This window comes from Hyaena hyaena, unplaced genomic scaffold (assembly GCF_003009895.1).
Source record: "Hyaena hyaena isolate Hyena2069 unplaced genomic scaffold, ASM300989v1 scaffold_117, whole genome shotgun sequence".
In the NCBI taxonomy this organism is placed as follows: domain Eukaryota; kingdom Metazoa; phylum Chordata; class Mammalia; order Carnivora; family Hyaenidae; genus Hyaena; species Hyaena hyaena.
The window spans coordinates 2297605-2319115 of NW_024080749.1; the positions used below are offsets into that span (position 1 = coordinate 2297605).

The 21511-nt window shown below is 39.5% G+C and overlaps 1 protein-coding gene across 5 annotated transcripts in view; it reads right to left on the minus strand.

The window, feature by feature from the left end:
• DOCK10 (dedicator of cytokinesis 10) overlaps positions 1-21511 on the minus strand; it is a 271622-nt gene that overhangs the window by 112633 nt on the left and 137478 nt on the right. For all 5 annotated transcript variants that reach the window (XM_039236824.1, XM_039236822.1, XM_039236826.1 and 2 more), the window contains exons 4-7: positions 14046-14128; positions 5266-5338; positions 4871-4993; positions 4482-4616 (exon numbers count right to left, since the gene is read on the minus strand). In XM_039236824.1, coding sequence (XP_039092755.1) covers positions 4482-4616; positions 4871-4993; positions 5266-5338; positions 14046-14128 — 414 coding nt within the window. The remainder of the gene's footprint in view (positions 1-4481; positions 4617-4870; positions 4994-5265; positions 5339-14045; positions 14129-21511) is intronic.

Below are 21511 nucleotides of genomic sequence, written 5' to 3' on the forward strand. Positions count from 1 at the left end.
AGAGTCAGAGTTTGCTAATGCAAAGTTTAGGTTACATTTAGTTTCTAGATTTGTTCTCCTTGGCAGTTTCCCTTCCCAATTTTACTATCCTTATGTTGGCATGCAGACTCCAGTTCTACACAGTCAAGGCTGCTCCCTGGTGTCTCACACCTGGCCCTGCTTCCTTCATGTGGTGGGCTGCCTGAGCCACAAAATGCATCCGAGTTTCTAGACTTCATTTAAGCACATGAGGCTGTTGTCTTGGAACCCACATCCACAAGATGGTAGATTCAGCACGTAGGAGGAAATAAACAGTGTTTGGCCCCTCACCCCCATTTAAGCCTGCATTAAGTGACATCAGTCATTACTAATTTTGTGGAGGGAACTCTAGCATATGGGATTCTTGGACTATTCATTCTCTTCCATAGTGGCAAGATCTTGAGTGGATGGATGGATGGATGGGCCAATGGGTGAATGAATAAGAAGACCTTGAAGGAAAAAGATAGGATAACACAGGGCTGAATGTCCCTTGGTACCAGATCAAAATCGAAGCAGCAAACACTGGAAGTTCTGTTCCGGACTGGGAGTGCATGGGGTATAAAACAGATCTCATATCACGATTTGATTACATCACAAAGTGGAAAACTACTATTAGTTATTTTTTTTAAAACTGAGATCTAAAAAATTTCCAATCATAAATATCAACAAAAGTCTCTCAAGAAATTTGGGTAGGAGTTTCTTTCTACTTGATGTCACCCTTGAAATATATTTCTAAGAACTCCAAGGATTATTCTTAGAAAAAAAAAAAAAAAACAATGACATAGGTTGGGTTTGAATGAAGCAAACTAAAATGACTTGTTCACAGAAGATTGTTAGGAGCTTGGACTTCCTAAGAATGCCAGATGGTAGGTATCACTTCTGAGGTAAAAGTCTTTGTTACTCTTTTCTGTTTTATTCAAGGGAAACCAATAATGATTCTTGACAAAACAGGTCTGACTCATTCTATTATTCATTTGTTTTGCGATCTTGTGTGTACATGTTTCATCCTCAGGCACATTTTGTACCTGAGAGCTTGGGAGAGCAATGACTAAACTTGCATCCTCTTATTTCAGAATCTTCTTTCCAGTTGTAAGACTTCATAAGCCAGAGAGAGCTATAAGTAAATATGTAAGAATCAGAATCCAGACACAAGGTGGTAGGTAACCCAGAGATCTATCTTCCCAGTGATCTCAAGAAGTTGGAGGTCCTCCCTCCCCAAAGGGTTACAAATTCTTGATAATAGAATAGAAATGAAGGGATATAGGACTAAACTCTTTAAAAGATATAATAAGTGTTCCCAAATATTTGAATGGCCATCTACTGGGAAGTGAAATAGAAATGCAGTTGTGCTTTAAGATGCAACATCTACCTTGGTGAATCCTGCTAGCTGATCCAGAAGAGTTCATTCATCACTGTTATGTGCTTCTAGAACATTCAATAGAAGGTGCTGCTTATCTTTTGTGACACTGTGTAATTGTTCGCAATGAGCCTATATTCCTCTCCGGTTATGACTTCAGCAGGGAGTTCTCAATGCCTGAGCCCAGTTCCTACTATGTCATAGACATTAAATAAGTTTGTTGAATAATAGAATAAGTGAATGAATAAAAAAATAAATGAATAAAGAAGCATATTTAGGTAGAAGTTTCAGGAAGGTGAATTGGGATTTTCTAGGTAGGTCTTTCCCCAGTGGAATGTCTATTTCTCAAAGTTGTGACCTTCGTACTTCATGGAAAGACTATCACCAGCCAGAGCTGACCTTTACTTCCCACTTGCTTGTACTTAATTGACTTTTGTTCCACATTTTTCCTTAGGTTCTTATTTCTAGTTTATCTTTTAACTCAGGCAAAAAGCCTCAAGGGCACAGCACCCCATGATAAAAACCAAAACTACTCCTCAAACAATAACTGCTCATATGAAGAGCTTCTGTGGCTCTCAATATCCAGATCAGTTTGAACTTAAACCCTGACTCATGTCAACGCAGGTGGACCAGGGCATGACCCCCAGAGTAACCAACAATTATCTTTACCTCATTACAATATTAAAATCTGTCCTCAAAGAGGAGTACAGGCCTCATTTATAAAACATTCGATGTAGGTACAGGCACATTTCCTTAAGACACATGTATGACCTTATGCCTGGTTCTACATATGGTGATAAGGCTCCCTTTTCTAAATATTTATCCTAACCCTACATAAAGGAATCCCACTCACCCTTGCTAGGGAAGTGAGTCACCATGATCTCCGTATTTGTTGCAAATAAAGTCTTTTTTCATATGATAGCTCACCTGGTGTAGTTTCTACCTGTGACTCACCAAGGAGCGAAATCACGTTAGTTTGGTTACAAGACTAGGGAAGAATGGCTGAAGATACACAGCCTCCCAGATCCTATTCCATGCTAGCACATTATTTTAGTTTTTACACATGAGAAACCTAAGCTCCAAGTCCGAGTAACTTACTCAACACCTCCAACAGTAAATGGTGAAACCAGCATTTGAATGCTGACCCGCATGAACCCCAAAATGTGTTTTCTTCTAGAAGACTTTCTCCAGCTCCAACACACCACCTCAGCAGAGACTGAAGCACAGTCTGAGACATGATGGAGAAGAGGTTCCTGTAGTCAAGGTCAGATTTGAGCATTGAGATGTGCACTACACCGAGTTATATGATTCTTTGAAGAAGCAATGTCCTATTAATGCGTGTCTCTTTGAGCTTGATATACAGCATGGGCTACAGTGATACTTCTTAAAAGATGATAATGCATTTGCTAGAGCGAGCTTTGAAGGAAAAAATGGAAAAGAAGATATTTAAAAATTTTAGCTCAATTTCTAGAAAATGTAATCCTTGATCTTTAACCTCCTGCTGAAGTTTTACTTGACATTTCTAAAGCTAAAGCTTCCTTTGTGACCAACAATAGAAAACTGTCTCCATCCTCCATTAAGATCCTTATTGTCCTTTCCATATGGAAAGCTGGCATGTGTGTTAAAATGCAATTATCTTTCGCTTCTAGCTACTGCTCAGCAATACTTAATTAATTCTTTCCTTTTAAAGTTCGGCATTAGTGCTTTCTGGAGGAATTCCAGACTTTAACAGATAGACCATCCAGAAAAAGGGTAGGCCTAAGTGACTGGAGAAAATTCCATTTTGCATCCACATATCCAAGTGCCCTTTGGTATTAATCCAAGATGTAATCTCAGCTACAGTGAATGCCTGCAGCTTAGTGGGAAGAGAAAGATGTACTCATGGTGACCAGTGACCAGAAACACAGTCCTCAACCTCCACAAGCCAGCATCCTTTTGTGAAATTCAAGTTGAAGTTTCTGTAACATCTGTACTTTGATTGTTACATAAGAGGGAATAAGGATACTTATTTCATCAGAATGAAAAGAAAAAATGAAAGTAAGATGTCCAAATGAGGCCTATGGAATTATTCTGCTTCCCTTTGCCGCAGCAGTGTCTATGTCACATCACGTACTATGAACAATCACATACTAAGAAGAGATTGCAGAACAGTACAGTCTGTTAAAAGCACGGTGTCTGTTTTTGAAATTAAGCTCTTGGGAATTGATGTAATCCTTGTCTTCGAAGGAAACCTCCTCTTAGAAGGAAGATGATTATATGTACACTGCAAATTTACTACCTCATTATTATCCAATAATAAAGATAGGATTTATGAAGAATAGTGAGCTATGTGGTTTATATATTATCTTACTGAATACTTTAGCTCAGTGGCGTTGTACACTGCAGCCGCACAGATGGTCATTTTCTCCTTCTTTTTGAATACCAGACTTGCTCTTGCCTCAGGCCTTTTGCACGTGTGGTCCCTGCTCATTCTTTAGTTTTTAGGTCAAGTCATTTCTCTTTGAATGTTTTTCTCACTTCTGGAGCACTGATATTCCTTTCCAACCTCACCATTTGTCTCTCTCTCTTCCACAGCTCTATTTATTTTCTTTATCCCATATTTCACCAACTAATGCCATTCTGTTGACTTCTTTCTTTGCGTACTTTCTATTTTTTTCTTTTCTTGACAGTGAGGTTTGTGAAAGCAGAAACGCAGGCTGTGTTGTTTTCCACCGAATCTCTGAAGTCTAGAACACTCCTTGACTCACATCAGATACTCTAAAAACACTTGTTGAATGGATGATTGAATGAACACACTCTTTGATTAAAAAGGCACTAGGGGTGCCTAGTTGGCTCAGTCGGTTAAGGGTCCAACTCTTGATTCTGGCTTAGGTCATGATCTCATGGTTTGTGATACCGAGTCCGGAGCTGAGCCCTGCATTGGGCTCTGTGCTGACAGTACAGAGCCTGCTTGGGATTCTCTCTCTCCCTCTCTCTCTGCTTCTCCCACACTCTATCTATCATCTATCTATCTATCAAAATAAATTAAAAAATAAACTTAACAACAACATAAAAAAGCCCAAGAGGAGAAAACAAAACCCAAGAAGAAAGAGGGATTTCTACTCACCTGCACCACACCTGTACAGGAATCCAAAAAGATACAGCCTTTGGGCTCTTTGGATATCTTTTCATCTTTGTAAAAATTCATGATGTAGGAGTTATCTGGCAACTGAGTCAGCTGGAAGTAGCGTTTTTTGAATGACTAAAGAAAGGGAAAGGAACAGAGAGGCAGTTCAAATCGCAGTGTGCTCTTACAGAAATTAGAATTTCTGAAATTCCTTCAGGAGTGCTACATTTCTAGAGCACTGTTTTAGGGAACAGAGTCCTCCTTTCTCATAAATAAAATATGACCCGAAACATAAACTCGATGCAAATGACCCTCCTCTGGGCTGTGACCGAAGGAGGGGGTGTCCAGAGAACTGGCAGAAACAAAGATGAGTCTTGATGTCTCCTTACCCGAACAGTAACGGTATTGTTCACGGTGCTATTGAAATTCCCCTTGTACAGCCAGCCAGACTTGAAAACTCCAGTTCCTCCAGCGCCTCCACCGCCCTTCGAAGATGAGTGGGAGGTGGTATCCTGGGGAAGAGGCGAAGGGCATGACTGCAACCTTTTGTGAATCCCAGGTCTTAGACGCTGCTCTTACAAGTGAACCTGCTTTTTCTGTCTTCGACACATCTTAAATAATTGTGTTCCATTTCAAAGCAAACGTGACTCCTTTTGACTAAAAACCCTTCCCCAACCAGCTAAGGCATTCATGTAAAACGGGTTGGAATGCGAAACACCCTAGGGAAAGACAGGAGCTAATTCTCCTCCTGTTTGAAACATTTTGCTTTCAATAATTTACTCACTTCATCCTTATCAGCATCTTCATGGTCCACCTCAAAGGAATGCGAAGGAAGTTTCTCTGGTTTGTATTCTGCTCTGATAGTAAAGAAACAAAAAAAAACATTGCTGATTTGTCATTTGAGACATGACTTGCATTTTCCACCGTTCCCCTAGGTAACAACCACTGTGTTTTAAAATAAAATAATGTAATCTTGTTAGGGCTGGACCTCCTTTGGAAGGTACTAACTTTCTGCCACACCAGTATGTCTTATCTCCGGGAAATAAATCTCTATTTTAAACTGTGGAGGTACTATTGATACAGATTTACACATGTGTTCTTGAATGAGATGAAGGCAAGCAGGGCAATTTTATTTTTTTTTTAAATATTTTTATTTATTTCTAGGAGAGAGAGAGACAGCGTGAGCAGGGGAGGGTCAGAGAGAGAGGGAGTCACAGACTGAAACAGGCTCCAGGCTCTGAGCCGGCAGTCAGCACAGAGCCCGACGCGGGGCTCGAACCCACGAACCACGAGATCATGACCTAAGCGAAAGTCGGACGCTTAACCGACTAAGCCACCCAGGCGCCCCATGCAGGGCAATTTTAAAGCTTTGGTGGTTTCTGTGTTTCTTCCTTGACATTCTTCAGTGGAATATGAAGCAGTGATGTTTTCATTTCTGTTTCACCGTTGTATGGCATGTTTTAAGGCTATGGGATGACCGTTGGAAAAACCATATTCCTGAGAATCAGCCTGTGCTCTGGCCACTAGGTTGCGCTGCTCTCCTAACAGTGGCCTCCCCTGAAGTCTGCCCCAACTTGACTTAGCCTAACGGTGCTCGCTTTGTGCATTTCCATGGTAGCCCTGAAATGCTGACCAGCCCATGGGAGTAAGCGCATGCACCTGGTGCTGTAAATGGTAAAATAGGAGAAAGGTAAACTTCCTTTGGCTTGATTCTATTTCACAACTCATGGCTGGATAGAAAGTGATCAATAGCATCCAAGGTTCAAACATTCCTGGAGATCTAGTTAGAAAATCCTACACGTAGCATTTGCCTGGAATGTTCATTTTTCTTAAGGTGATTTATATTGTGTAGAAGCAACCTCAGAATCTGACTATTGAGAAAAAGCCCAGGGGTGCTCATTCAGTTATTCTTGTTACACATCTTTTCCTATATTGATGATATTCTGGATAGGAAGGGGCACAGTCAAGTACTCTTTATGCTTCAGTATGCGTACAACTACCAGACTGCATTCAGATAGGGATTTAGTGGGTTCAAGTGCATTCAAAATATTCTTCTCCTTCCCTCTGCAAGGCATAAAAATGCCCATTCCTGGTTCACAGTAGTTAAGTTGGAGCACAGAGATAACACTGACCTCAGTATTCAAATGGAAAAAACGGAGATCAGAGCCACATTCTCTATACCTGATAATAGTTTTTTAAATTGTGATAAAATATACGTAACAGAAAAATTATGATTTTAACCATTTTTAAGTGTACAAATCAGTGGCACTAAGTACTTTCACATGATTGTGCAACCATCACAAAAGTCCGTCTCGTTCTCAAACTGATGCATACCAGTTACTCAACAGCTCCACATTGTCTCCCTTCCCCCGCCCTTGGCAGCCACTCTTCCACTTCCTGCCTCTATGTATTGGACTATTCTGGGCACCTCATGTAAGTGGAACCATGCTATATGTGTGATGTGTCATTTCGCTCATTGTAAAATGCCTTCAAGTTTCATTCATGTCGTGGCCACCAGTATTAGGACTTCATTCCTATATAAGGTTAAATAATATTCCACTGTAGTCTATAAAGAGTTCGTACCCCCTAAGTGGTTTCCATGAAGATACCCTGGACTGTAAAAATTAGGACCCTCTCCATATAGATGCTGGATACATGTCTATTATGATGTTTACCAGAATCTGTTAATTCCATCCACCAGATTACATACTTCTTTCTTTCTTTTTTTAAGTTTAATTAATTTATTTATTTTGAAAAAGAGAAAGAAAGAGAGAGAACCAGCAGGGGAGGGCTAAAGAGAGCGGGAGACAGAGGATCTGAAGCAGGCTCTGTGCTGTCAGCAGAGAGCCCAATGTGGGGATCAAACTCATGAACTGTGAGACCGTGACCTGAGCCGAAGTCGGACGCTTAACCGCTGAGCCACCCAGGTTATATGTTTCCCAAAGCCAGAGACTCCAATGAAGTCCCATCTACATCTCCCTCCCCCTGCTTTGTCTTTTCCTACTGAAGAGATGCTCAATACGCATTTGCTGATCGCATTAATGACAGACAAGGTGAGCAAGGAGATCAGCAAAGCAAAACCAAGACAAAACGGTATAATTTAAAACTGGTTTTGGAAGACATTTTGGGTATGCTAAAACACATTTTTTGTTCACCAACATCCCAAGAGGCACCTCCAGTGTGTTAAAGAGGTTTTTAAAAATGATTTTAGTATTGCAAATTAACTTTATAAATCCAGATTAATGTAAGTTACTTGCTACCAAAACCAATAACTAAGAAAAATGAAGCTATCCCTGGGAACACAGTAGTTGATATTGGGTATTAAGGATGGTATCTGGGGTCTCACTTCTGTTCTAGTCCCAATTTATTTGTCCATTTTGTATTGGTTGTATAGTCTTGATATGAGGCCCCAAGACCCATAGGTAAATAGTTGTAAATGGTAACAGGTTTATTTAAGAGCCAGAGGCTTGAAAGAAGGGTGGTAGGAAATGTGTATTTTAAATTTATCTCTCCCACAGTTTCTGACACATGGTAAGAACAGAATAAATATTTGTTCACTGATGTATGAAATTACTCAAGTGGGTATGCATTATTCCAAATTCCAGAAACATATTAATACATACATAATGCAACCTTCTTCACCCAAGGCTTTTTTGCAAGTTCAAAGAAGTTCAAAACTCTATACCACAATAGCAGAACTTCTGTACTTAAGTTTAAATATGTACTAAGCAGCATAGAGCTTTTTAGCAAATTATGTACGTGTGTAATCAGACATTTATGTACAAATATTAAGCTTCACAGTCCAGTGTAATCTGGCTGTTGTACTGAGGAGAACATGAAGTCCGTTAACAGTTACATAAACACAGATTAGAAGAGGTTGGATTAGCCCTATTTCTAAAACACTAATTCTTATATGTAGAGTAAGTTAATCCAAACCCTCTTTAGTAAGCACATTAAATAAGACTGGAGCCATTGCTCTCTTCCAAAGGATCGTAGTGTGTCTGAACTCCATTCTCCTTCTTACAGAGGCTTCGAGATACTCAAGCTTCTCTGTGCCAATTGCCTCCAATGTTAGCTTGTTCTGTTTGTTCTGCCTCTTTTGGTCATGGTCAACTTTACATGAAGGCAGAACCACTCACAGATGACAGTGTTACTTTAGGACTACTGGGAAATGTTTCCTGTCCTATCCAAAATATCCATTTTCTCCAAAATAGCCTAACAATATATTGACGGTCCTAAACAAAAGGCATTCACTTTCACCTTTTCATTTGATTGGCAAATAAAGTCCCTACACACAATCCTTCCCTCTCTTCCCTCATCCCATGAGACAGCACATTGCCCGAGATTCAGAAGCAGGTTCAAGTGGCTGACTTCAGAGCAATTACTCCAAGTGTTTTGTCTGCAGAGAAGGGGACATGAGTTTTCCAGGATTCTTAAAATGACAGCAGGGCAGGGGTACCTGGGTGACTCAGTCGGTTAAGAGTCCGACTTCGGCTCAGGTCATGATCTTGCGGCTCATGGGTTTGCGCCCCGCATCGGGCTCTGTGCTGACAGCCAGCTCGGAGCCTGGAGCCTGTTTCAGATTCTGTGTCTCCCTCTCTCTCTGACCCTCCCCTGCTCACGCTGTCTCTCTCTTTCTCTCTCAGAAATAAATAAAACATTTTAAAAAATGACAGCAGGGAAGTCAAGGGGGTATTAAGGAAACATCCCAAGTGAAAGATAAAGGCATGTGTAGAGAAAACTAAGGAAGAGGCAGAGACAAACTTGAACATGGAATGTCAACATCTGGCTCCAAGATCATCCTATGCTCTATGCTAATTATTTCCTATTACTCTCCCTGTGACCTTGATACAATTCTGTTTCTAAACTTCTTATTCTGTCCTCTTCTGCCAGTGTGACTTACTCTTTCTTCTCTTTCTTTTTCAAAAAAAAAATTTTTAATGCTTTTTTTATTTCTGAGAAAGAGAGAGAGAGCGAGAGAGCAGGGGAGGGTCAGAGAGAGAGGGAGACCCTGAATCTGAAGCAGGTTCCAGGCTCTGAGCTGTCAGCATAGAGCCCGACGCGGGGCTCGAACCCACGAACCATGAGATCATGACCTGAGCCGAAGTTGGACACTTAACTGACTGAGCCACCCAGGTGCGCCTCTTTCTTTTCTTTCTTACAAAAGAATAATTTTATAGGCATTTGTTCATAATTGTGGATCACAACGGTGACCATGTTCCTCAAATACATCTACTCCCTATCATCTATCTGTCTGTCTGTCTATCTATCTATCTATCTATCTATCTCACATTTTCTTTATCCATTCATGCATCGATGGACATTTAGGTTGTTTCTACGTCTTGGTTATTATAAGTAATGCTGCAATGAACATAGGGTGCATATATCTTTTTGAACTAATGTTTTTGTTTTCTTTGGATAAATACCCAGAAGTGGAGTTGCTATGTCATATGGGAGATCTGTTTTTAATTTTTTGAGGGCCCTTCATACTGTTTTGCATAGTGGCCGCACCAGTTTACATTCCCACCATTAGTGCATGAGGGTTCCCCTTTTTCAAGATCCTCATTAACACTTGTTATTTCTTGTCCTTTTGCTACTAACCATTCTAATAGGTGGGAGGTGGAATCTCCTTGTGGTTTCGAGTTGTATTTTCCTGAGGATGAGTGATGTTGAGCATCTTTTCAGGTACCGGTTGGCAACTGTCTGCCTTCCTTGGAAAAATGTCTATTCAGATCCTTTGCCCATATTTTAGTTGGATCGTTTTATTTTTTGTTATTGAATTGTATGAGTTTTTTGTATATTTTGGATATTAATCATCAGATATATGATTTGCTAATATCTTCTTCCATTCTGTAGGTTGTCTTTTCATTATGTTGATGGTTTCCTTTGCTGTGTTGAAGCTTTCGCGTTTGATGTGGGGCCACCTGTTTATTTTTACTTGGAATGCAGTCAGATCCAAAAAATCATTGCCAAGACCGATGTCACAGAGCTTACCATCTAGTTTTCTTTTAGGAGTTTTAGGTCTTATATTCAAATCTTTAATCCGCTTTGAATTAATTTTTGTGTACAGTGTAAGAAGCAGTCCAATTCCATTCTTTTGTACAGGTCTGTCCAGTTTTCCCAACACTATTTATTGAAGAGACAGTCCTTTCCCCAAGGTATATTCTTGGCTCCTTTGGCATCATGTATTTTTTGCTATTCTTATCTCCTGGGAATCCCAAATTCAGTGCTGGATCTTACGTACAAAGGCTTACATTCTAGCCTGAAATAATGTTTCTCTCCACTATCTTTCTATAAACAGGCACTCAAAAAAAAAATGGGAACTTCTTAAGAACATAGTAACACAATTTCAAATTTAAAGAATAAAAAGGAGGTAAACACACTTCTTTTTTCACTCTTCCTCAATTGCATGGTTTTATTTTGTAGCCTCAGCAACCCATAAAGAGAAATGATTAGTTTAAATTGGTAGCAGACTTTGGAGAATTCTTCTAATCTGGGAGGCACGAACATGAATTACTTCTAATAGCTTCTGAAGGCCAAGTAAATGATCTGTTTCCACTGCTGACCTAAATATGTATAGCCTTTACTGGGGAGTGCTTAGCTTTGTAAAAATCATTAGAAAAAGATTTTTTTCTATTCAGTGTTACAGTCTTCATTCATTTCAGGGGATGTGTGAGGATTATATCCTAGAACTTCTGATTTTCACATAGTTCATTAAAATCTCCTACTTTGGGCAGTGGTATTCTTCCCTTTCTTGATATCAACTTCTACTTCCTTTGGTTAATTAAGGGAAATTCTCAGCAATATTTTGGTTACTTTTGTCTACTTTTTGTGAGGTTCTTCTCATGCTCCATGATATCCAGACCCTGTTCTTGTTCGAGGTGTTTCTTCTGTTGTTCTCATAGAGGATGGATACCATGAAGGCGAAATCTCTCATATATTTATTTTTCTTCATGGCATCATGAATGTAAAGAAAAGAGGTTTGGGGAAAAGATTTCAACAGACATGAAGTCAGTGGGAAGGCATGTACTTGGAAGGGCAGTTAAATGCCACTTTCTACAATCTCTCACTTCAAATGAGGTCTTCCAACTGCTTGGACACAGTTTCTAAGTTGTGACCACTTCTCAGAACCGTTTTCAGAAAGAGGAAGTGTCGACGTTAAAAAAAAATACTTTTCTTTTCACTTGTGCCTACAAAAAGTGTGTGACTAAGGTCCAGACACTCCGAATATATATAGTGATTACTCACGAAAGTCTGGGGTGTGGTAACCTTCTTAGCACAAAGTTAAAGGAGGTTGTATGAGGAGTAAACTGAATGTAAATGGATGTTCAGAGATTTGGTAAAAGATAATATTCGTTGTTTGAAAAAAGGTTCGCTGCTTTGGAGGAATATTGTTTTGCTCTTGACAGTAATGCAACTGAAAAATTCTTGGAGCCTGGGTGGGTCAGTCAGTTAAACGTCTGACTCTTGATTTCATCTCAGGTCATGAGCTCATGGTTTGTGAGATCAAGCCCTGAAATGGGCTCTGTGCTGATAGTGTGGAGCCTGTTTGGGATTCTTTCCCTTCTTCTCTCTCTGCCGCCCCCCACCCCCAGCTCTCTCTTTCTCTCTCTCTCAAAATAAATAAAAACCTAAAATAAATAAAGAGCCTCCTTCCCATCCACATTTTTTTTTTTCCCCGAGTATACTCACTGCTATAATCCCATTCTCCTTAGACTAGACCAAGTGATCTTTTAAAGAAGTAAACTGAATCACTGTAGGCTAAAATTTCCACAGGCTCCTTTTGCAGCGGGAGTGAATCCAGGCTCTTGTCCAGGGCCCACCAGGGCCCTTGCCTCTTTCCATGGTTTCACCTCACTATAGCCTTTCTACCTCAATTCCAGGCTCTCCATTCTGCTCAAGAGACTGTGTTGGTTCCAAAGTCATGGCCCCTGCTCTTGCTGTTTTCTTTGGGAATCCCTTCCCAAAATCTCAATGTTGGTAGCTACGTCTCCTTCAGATCTGAGCTCAGATGCCACCTTCTCTGAGCTATCCTGTAGCTCCTTCAAATTCTGCATTCGGGAGTTGAGAGCAGCCAGTCCAAGTATTCAAGTCTGAAACAGGTGTTGCTGGGGGCATAGGAAATCTGCACAAATAGTGCCCAAATCTAAACCACGTGTCCACATAGGGGCGCCTGGGGTGCTCAGTCGGTTAAGCATCTGACTTCTGCTCAGGTCATGATCTCGAGGTTCGTGAGTTTGAGCCCCACGTTGAGCTCTGTGCTGATGGCTCAGAGCCTGGAGCCTGCTTCCAATTCTGTCTCCCTCTCTCTCTGCCCCTCCCCTACGTGCACTCTGTTTCTCTCTCTCTCTCTCTCTCAAAAGCAAACAAATATTTTTAAAAATTAAAAAAAACACGTGCTCACTAAAAAGTTAGATGCAATGTGTATCTTCTCGACATCTTCAGCTGAGGAAGGTGTTAATAACTTCACTTTTGATTATCATGTTTTTTTTGAATTATTTGCATCATTTTAGTTAAATGAACCAAAGTGTTAGGAGATTCCAATTCATTGCAGTTCTTTGAAATCGAGCAACTCCAATCCCTTCCAGGAATATCATATTTCTTTTCTTTTCTTTCTTTTTTAAAGGAAAGTTATATTTCAAAATTTGACATTGACATTTGCTTACTTTATTTATCCAATAAGTCATTATTACACACTTACCACAGGCCAGGCATTCTCTTCCCTTATAGGGGATTCTGCAAGGAAAAGTCCCTGCCCTTTGGGGATTTTTGCTTTAGTGGGGGACACAGACACTGAATAAATGACTACTTTTGTTCAGGTAGTAGGTCAGGCAGGCTTGTCTGTGAAAGTGACATGTGAACGAAGATACCTTCTCCCAAAGATTTTATTTCCCCAGAGTCCAGGGGAAAAAAAGCTGTTTTTAGACATATATCATTTCTGCAGAGGTTGTTTATTTTCATGACTTTTGGTATCCTGGCATGCAAATATGTGACGCCAGTAGCAAATCTGAATGCTAAATACAGAATATCTTCAGAAACATGTTTTAGTCCACGCTGTTCTTTTCCAGTCCTTTTGTATCTGCTCTATTGAAATCAGCTCACGAAAGAGTGATATAATAACACTTTAAGACTTTGTTCAGGGACATCTGGATGGTTCAGTTGGTTGAGCATATGACTTTGGCTCAGGTCATGGTCTCTCAGTTTGTGAGTTCGAGCCCCATGTCGGGCTTGCTGCTGTCATACCAGAGCCCGCTTTAGATTCTCTGTCACTCTCTCTATCCTTCCTCAACTTGTGCTCTCCCAAAAATAAATAAATATTTTGAAAAAGACTTTGTTCAAAAATTAAATAAGAATACACTTGTGTATTACAATCAACTCTGTGCATATACAACAAAATGTTCGTTGTTGAACAAAATGTTCTATCATGACTCTTATTTTTAAATTTTGTAAAATATACCTTGACACTAGTTAACATACATGCATTCATGAACAACTGTAGAACTTAAACGGAGAATGTATTTTATATATGGAAAAATCCAAGGGGTACTCTTGACACGTTCTTACCTGGGTAACTGTCGGAAGTCTCCAGAATATTGTTCATATTTGTAGTTTACCACATACCATTGGGAACTATAAAATTTACAAGCCTAAAAGAAAAAAAATGACAATTAAACATTATCATTAAAAAAATTAGCACAGCGAATACAGTTCACATAATCTCTGGGGTAGTGTTAATGGAGCTATGTTAGCGATTTTAAGGCAGATTTTATCACATTTTATAGTGAAATGGATATCTAACCTTTCCCAGACTTTTGGAGGAGGAACCATTTAACATATTTATTCTATTTTATGCTCTCAAGGAAAGTCTAATTTAATCACCCCATGAATCATACCAGATACGTTACTAACCTCAAGTACAGTCACGTTTTAGTTTTCCTTAGCAACCTTCCATTATTTAACAGCTCTTACTGGTAGAAGATATTATTATTTCTATGTAATCTTTTCATTGTAATTTTAGCCCATTTCTTCTTGTTCTTGCATCAGTAACTTATCTTCTTCTCCTTTATGTCAGCTGTAGTGTCAATTTGAAATCAGTTTTTCAGTTTTACCTCAATACCTTCTAAGGGTCAGCCTTCTCCATGATAACTCATTGATTTTTTAGAAACATATATGAATAAAAAATGACCAAAAATTTTTAACAACAAAGTTTATAGTATAAAATAACTATCTTACAGTAGTACATGATAGCTGATTTTATAGTATTGGTTGATGGCATGTATTTCCCAAGCACCAACCATCGACCTAGCAGTGTACTGACCATGGAATGGTAATGAGATTTCACTAGGTGGCCTTTAAGATTCCTGTGTTTTTTTTTAATGTTTATCTATTTTTGAGAGAGAGAGAGAGAGAGAGAGAAAGAGCAAGAACAAGTGGGGCGGGGCAGAGAAAGAGGGAGACAGAGGATCTGAAGCAGGTTCCATGGTGCCGACAGCAGAGAACTCGATGTGGGGCTTGAACTAAGGAACTGCAAGATCATGACCTGAGCCGAAGTTGGACACTCAACCGACTGAGCCACTCAGGCTCCCCTAAGACCCCTTTTGATACAAAATTACATGAACCTGGGGGATAAAACAGCTGACATGAGGATTATAAAGAGGTCTTGTCCTCTACAGTGAAGAAAATGAGGAACTATGAGCTTCCTACAATGTGAGAAATAAAGACTTGTGGTTTTCTGGAACCAGGAAGGGGACAGGCAGGGAGAGCAGGGGGAAAGGAGTCACTTAGGGTGTGGAAGCACCATAAGCAAAGGAAACACCATCACTGTCTTTGCAGAACAGAAAGTAAACAGAATGTGGGAGGGAATGGCCCAAAGGCACAACAGAAAGTTTGATGGGGAGCTCTGGGTGTGGGCACCTGGCTCAAGATGCAGGGTGCTCCTGGGTGGCTCAGTCGGTTGAGCGCCCGACTTCAGCTCAGGTCATGATCTCACAGTTGGTGAGCTGGAGTCCTGCATTGAGCTCTGTGCTCACAGCTCAGAGCCTGTACCTGCTTCAGATTCTGTGTCTCCTTCTGTCTCTGATCCCTGCCCCCTTCTCTCTCACAAAAAAAAAAAAAAAAAAAAAAAAAAAAAGATGCAGGGAAAGGCAGGGAGAGGGAAGAGTGGTTGTGTACCCTCAGCCACTCTGAATTTCTCTGACCTTGAGCTTTCTCGGCACCGTGACTTTATTTGTTCAGGAAAGCAGCCACACACAAGCTGGGGACTGAGGCTGAACAACGCGGGAGCTTGGGACCAAGGCGGGAGGAGGAAGATGTTGGCAGAGAGTAGTGGGGAAAGCCACCCACTAGACAAACGGATGCTTATAAAGGCAAAGGGAATTTAGGAGATCAGGATGGGCTGTGGATGAAGAGGAATGGGGACAACATTGAATATTTAACTAAAATGAAATGAAAATGAACATTTTACTAAAATGAAATTCCTGAGCCAATTCTGCAAATCCCATATTTCTGGAAATAAGAAAAAAACTAAGCCCTACTATGATCGTTGGATGAAAAGTTCCATCTTCACTTTTTTTTAAAAAAAAATTATTTATTTATACTTGAGATTGAGAGAGAGAGAGAGAGAGAGAGAGAGAATCCCAAGCAGGCTCTGCATTGTCCCACAGAGCCTGATGCAGAGCTAGATCTTATGAACTCCAAGATCAGGACCTGAACCGAAATCAAGAGTCAGATGCTTAACTGAGTGAGCACCCAGGTGCCCCAGAAAATAAGTCTTTTTTAACAAAAATAAGTCTTTTATACAAAATGAAAAACTTTTAAAAAACTGTTCAGAGTATTTTTTGATGCATTTGGTCCTCCATGCTCCCCCAAGTCTGACCCATTTTGGATTATTTTCTTAGGACAGAATACTCAAAGTATTTTAAAGATTCTTGGCAAAATAAATTTGCCAAACCAATATATATTTGTTATAAGAAAAAGGCAAATAAAGGGACCAGCCCTGAGCCAGGAGCTACATAGTTTTATTCCTGTTCTGGAACTAACCTATTAGACTGATTTCCCACATGATTTTTGGTCCATTGATTAGGATCTCAGATTTAGCTAGTGAATAACCAGGATATTAGACTCAATTAGAAGTTTCTGTCCCATAATGTCCCCAAAATATGGGGAATATCTGTCCCATAATCTGTGTCTACCCTCCCTAATCTGGAAGTTTTAATGGCACAAAAAATGCACTGATTTACTCATTATCCTTTCTTGTTAGGGACAGTATCTATGTTTAGACATGATCAGCATGTATACTTCATGCATATTTCACATGACATTCACAATACACCACAGGCTTAACTGAATCTGAGACATGTATATCCTGAATTCAACTGACCCAAAATGAATGTAATGCTTTCTCATATTAGTATAGTCTAACAAAGAACTACCTCTTTTTTGCTTTGGAGTGGCAAGCACTTGTCAGATACTGAACTATGAGGTGCTTTACATATGATCTTAACAAACACTCTATGAGTATTTTTATTCTGAGAGGCAGGGAGAGACTCAGATCTTTGTAGTGACAGAAGAAGGACTTCAAACTGGATTTGTCTAACTCTAAAAAGTCTATTTAGCTAATTTATGAATTGTTTGATGATTGTACACTTTTGTTTTTCTTTTAAGCACATCTGGACCATCATTCCTGATATCTGTGTGGTGTGTCTGCTTCTGTCTGGGAGTCATACAGACCTGGTTTGAATTTTGGTGTTAGGTGTGGGAGTTAAGTAAGTAACTTAATTAACTCTAAATGTCTTTATCTGTCTAAATACTACTAACTTCAAAAGGATCTAATAAGGTACTTCCTATAAAACACCTAACATGGGGTAAGTACGTAATAAATATTTGCTTTAAAAATAATCGGTTTTGGGGGCACCTGGGTGGCTCAGTCAGTTGGGTATCCAACTTCAGCTCAGGTCATGATTTTGCAATTTGTGAGTTTGGTTACAATTAGTTCAGTTGGTTGAGTATCTGACTCTGGCTTAGGTCACGATCTCATAGTTTGTGAGTTAGAAGCAAGCATCATGGGGCACCTGGGTGGCTCAGTTGGTTAAGCGTCCAAATTCGGCTTAGGTCATGATCTCTCGGTTCACGGGTTCGAGCCCCACGTCGGGCTCTGTGCTGACAGCTAGCTCAGAGCCTGGAGCCTGCTACAGATTCGGTATCTCCCTCTCTCTCTGACCTTCCCCTGCTCACACTGTCTCTCTCTTTCTCAAGGGGGAAAAAAATTAGAAGCCTGCATCAGTCTTGCATCAGGCTCGGTGCTGTGAGCACAGAGCCCACTCCAGATCCTTTGTCTTCTCCCTCTCTGCTCCTTTCCCACTTACGGGTGAGCATGAACTCTCTCTCTCTCTCAAAAATTAATAAACATTAAGAGCATCTGGGTGGCCCAGAGTGGAACGGAAGTGTCCAACTTCTGTTCAGGTCATGATCTCAGGTTCGTGGGTGTGAGCCCCCAGTCGGGCTCTGTGCTGACCGCTCAAGAGTCTGGAGCCTGCTTCGGATACTGTGTCTCCCCCTGTCCTTCCCCCACTCATGCTCTGTCTCTCTCTCTCAAAAATAAATAATAAAAACATTAATAAACGTTAATAAAATAAACTTATTATTTATCCCAACATCTTTGATTCAATATATAATTCATATTCACAACAGTTGATAACAACTAGTTTTTTCTTGATTTATGGAAGTACAGTGTTCTGGACAGATATATTAGCTCAATCAAAGAGGTCTGCCTTAATTAAATTCCTTCTGAATTTATTTACTATGTTTCACATATTTGGTGGAGGTGGGTGGCTGAGGACTCCGGTGGAGTAGTCAACTCTTAAAAATCCTGCTAAATCTGTGATTTCTTAGATTCTGAGAAAGCTAGTGCATTTTACAAACACATAAATGTTTCTCCTACATAGTAATGGCATTTTGGAAATGTTATGCATAGAAAATTATTCTCTATTCTTTGTTCCGGCCAACAGAGTCACTCTCATTAAGAACTATTTTAATTATGACTACAGCTCCTCTTTGTCTGAAAACCAAGCTGAAATGACCTGTCACAAACTCAGCGTCACAGGTTTCAACTCTGGCTTGTGAAAATAAGGCACCGGTTCCATTTTCTCCTTACTAACTACCTAGCGCACAGCACTGGTTTCAAAATACCGACTCCTTATCCTCTTTATAATGGAAGCTGCTTCCATCTACTTCAAATATGAAGACTGTGAATATCCAGCAAAAGTTTGCTGAGCTGGTTAACTTTTCCAAACAGCAATGCCCCAATTCACATTTTATTAATTTATTATGTTTGCTCATTCAGCTTTTATGCTTACTATCTCTGCCGCTGTTTAGACATGAAAAAGCTGAGCAAGGTCAACATGCTCGAAGGCTTTTGGACCATTAGGCCAGCACTTCCTAAATTGCATCGTGTCCATTACTTATGAAGGATTGTTAATTAAAATGCAGATTCTTGGTTCCCACATGAGATCCACTGAATCAAAATGTCTACGGGGGCCCTCAAATCCACCATTCCACTGGAGTGACAATGTGGCCCTTGTGCTGTTTGGTTATGGACTGAAAGCATTAGGGTGCGTCCTGACTTCATGCAGTAGGAGCTAGTAATTGACATTACTCTCTAGCTGAAAGAACAGGGGAATATATCAAATCCAGCATGGGGTTTTATTTAGAGTGGGCATTCAATATTTATTTGAATGATATGTATTTCCTTTATTCTTTTTCTTTTAGAAATAACTAAACATGACACCGTGAAAGTTCTAAAATTCTAAATACTTTAGAAAAGATTGAGCAACTGTAAAAGGCACCCTAAAATAATATAAAGAAAATATTTCATCTTTTCCTTTCCCTTTCTCTTTAGAGAATCATCAGAATCAATTCAAACTATGTTACTTTCCTCAAATAGCAATTTGGGTTTGGCAATGTAATTTGTCCATCTCTTAAAAGGGCTGATTATTAGATTCTGGCTACAGAGTAATAAGCAGGTAATAAATGGCATTTCAGATGCAAAATTCTTTTTCTTTGTGGCTAGAGAGGTTTATTTAATTACATGACCACTTTCTTGCCAAAAAGATGTATGCAACCACAAAAGGTGTTCATTGTGGCCCTTAGTCACCACTGGGACTAATTCTGTGTTTGTAAAATGATGGTGGTAATTTCACATTCATGCCAGTCTTTATTACGTTTAGGAGTAATTATGCCTATTGGATAAATGTTGAAAATGCAGCATCATGAAATTAAGTGAATTTAGGCAAATTATGTATTGAAAGGATGGCTGGATAATTTATTGTCCACACAAGGACACTACGAAGTGAACAAAGATGCCATAAGCCAGGCCAGCAGGTAGCACAGGAGAGTATGCCTACACATCAGAATGTGTGTTCACTCAATATGTTGATACTTTGTAGAAAAAGAGAAAAGGCACTGAAAATGGTTTTTTGTTTGTTTGTTTAATTGGATTACATTTATGTATTCCTTTAAAGTGAAATAATTATTTTTTGGGGTGCCTGGATGGCTCAGTAGGTTAAACAGCCGACTTCATCTCAGGTCATGATCTCACGGTTCATGGGTTTGAGCCCCGTGACAGCTCAGAGCCTGGAGCCTGCTTCTGATTCTGTGTCTCCCTCTTTCTCTGCCCCTCTCTTGCTCATGCTCTGTCTCTCAAAAAATGAGTAAACATTAAAAAAATAATAAAATGAAATAATTATTTTTTGCAGTATCACAACAAGTTGAACCCAATGATTTTTTACATGTACTATATATACTCTTGGTGAAGAAAAAAGTGTTTGGATGAAAATAAACGATGTAAAGACAGATATTGCTCAGTTTCAGAAATCATGGTACCATCTAATTTAATGGATTCGGGGTCTGAGTTTTTAACGTATTGTTTGATATGAGACAGTGTTACTATGTGTATAAATATGCATGTACAATGTAAAACAGAATGCCCTAGCAAATGTCAACCATAAGGGAGAATCATTTTTCAACGATTTTATTACTTTGAATTATAGAGCAGCCTCAATTGTGATCTAACCTGAAAGTGAATCAAAATGTTTGGCTTATTTTTTAAAAAAACTGTGTTGTATTAAGGCAGTTGAGCAAACTGTAAAATGAGACTTTCATAAATCACACCTGTGGCTGACCTGGGACCATACATTCTAATTTCCCAGCTAGATCTCAGAAGTAATTTGTCAAGACATGAATAATGGATGGTATTAAAAACCTTGGTAATATTATGATCAAATCATTCTTTTCATGTAAGGTATAAAATATGGGTTGTAATTCAATGCAATTAGAATTTTTAGGTTCAAACTTAAAATGGGCTTTTTCTAAATGTTTTTATAGGCCAAGATTTTGGACTCGTTCTTCTGTGTTTTCATCTGCTTACCACCAGACATTATAGAATAATTTTTATTATGGAGAAGAGGGAGCCAATTTAGAACTGGAACAGTTTTGCATATTTGGAAGTAAGACTATTATTCTAGGGATTCTGGTGGCTAGACAATAAATTTCTTCAAGGTCATTAATGTGAAACTCAAAACTATTTTGTTTTCGTCAGGGGTTTTCTATTACATTTTATCCTAATGCCACTAAAGGCTAAATGCATTTGAATTTACTTTGATTTTTTTTCTTTTTAACTTTATTTACTTATTTTGGGAGAGATAGTGTGAGTGTGGGGAGGAGCACAGAGAGAGGAAACAGAGAATCACAAGCAGGCTCCACGCTGCCAGCACAGAACTAGATGCGGGGCCCAAGCCTAGGAACTGTGAGATCATGACCTGAGCCAAAACCCAGAATTGGATGCTTAACTGACTGAGCTACCCAGACACCCCCTTTAATTGGTTTTTGTATGTTTATTATCTTTAGTGTTACACATTTAGTGTAAAAATGAAATGGGGGATCCATTTTTGTTCTGGCCATGATAGAAACAAAACTGCTACATATAAGACAGATTAGGTACAATCAGTGAATTAAAAGCCTTATTCTTCACAATA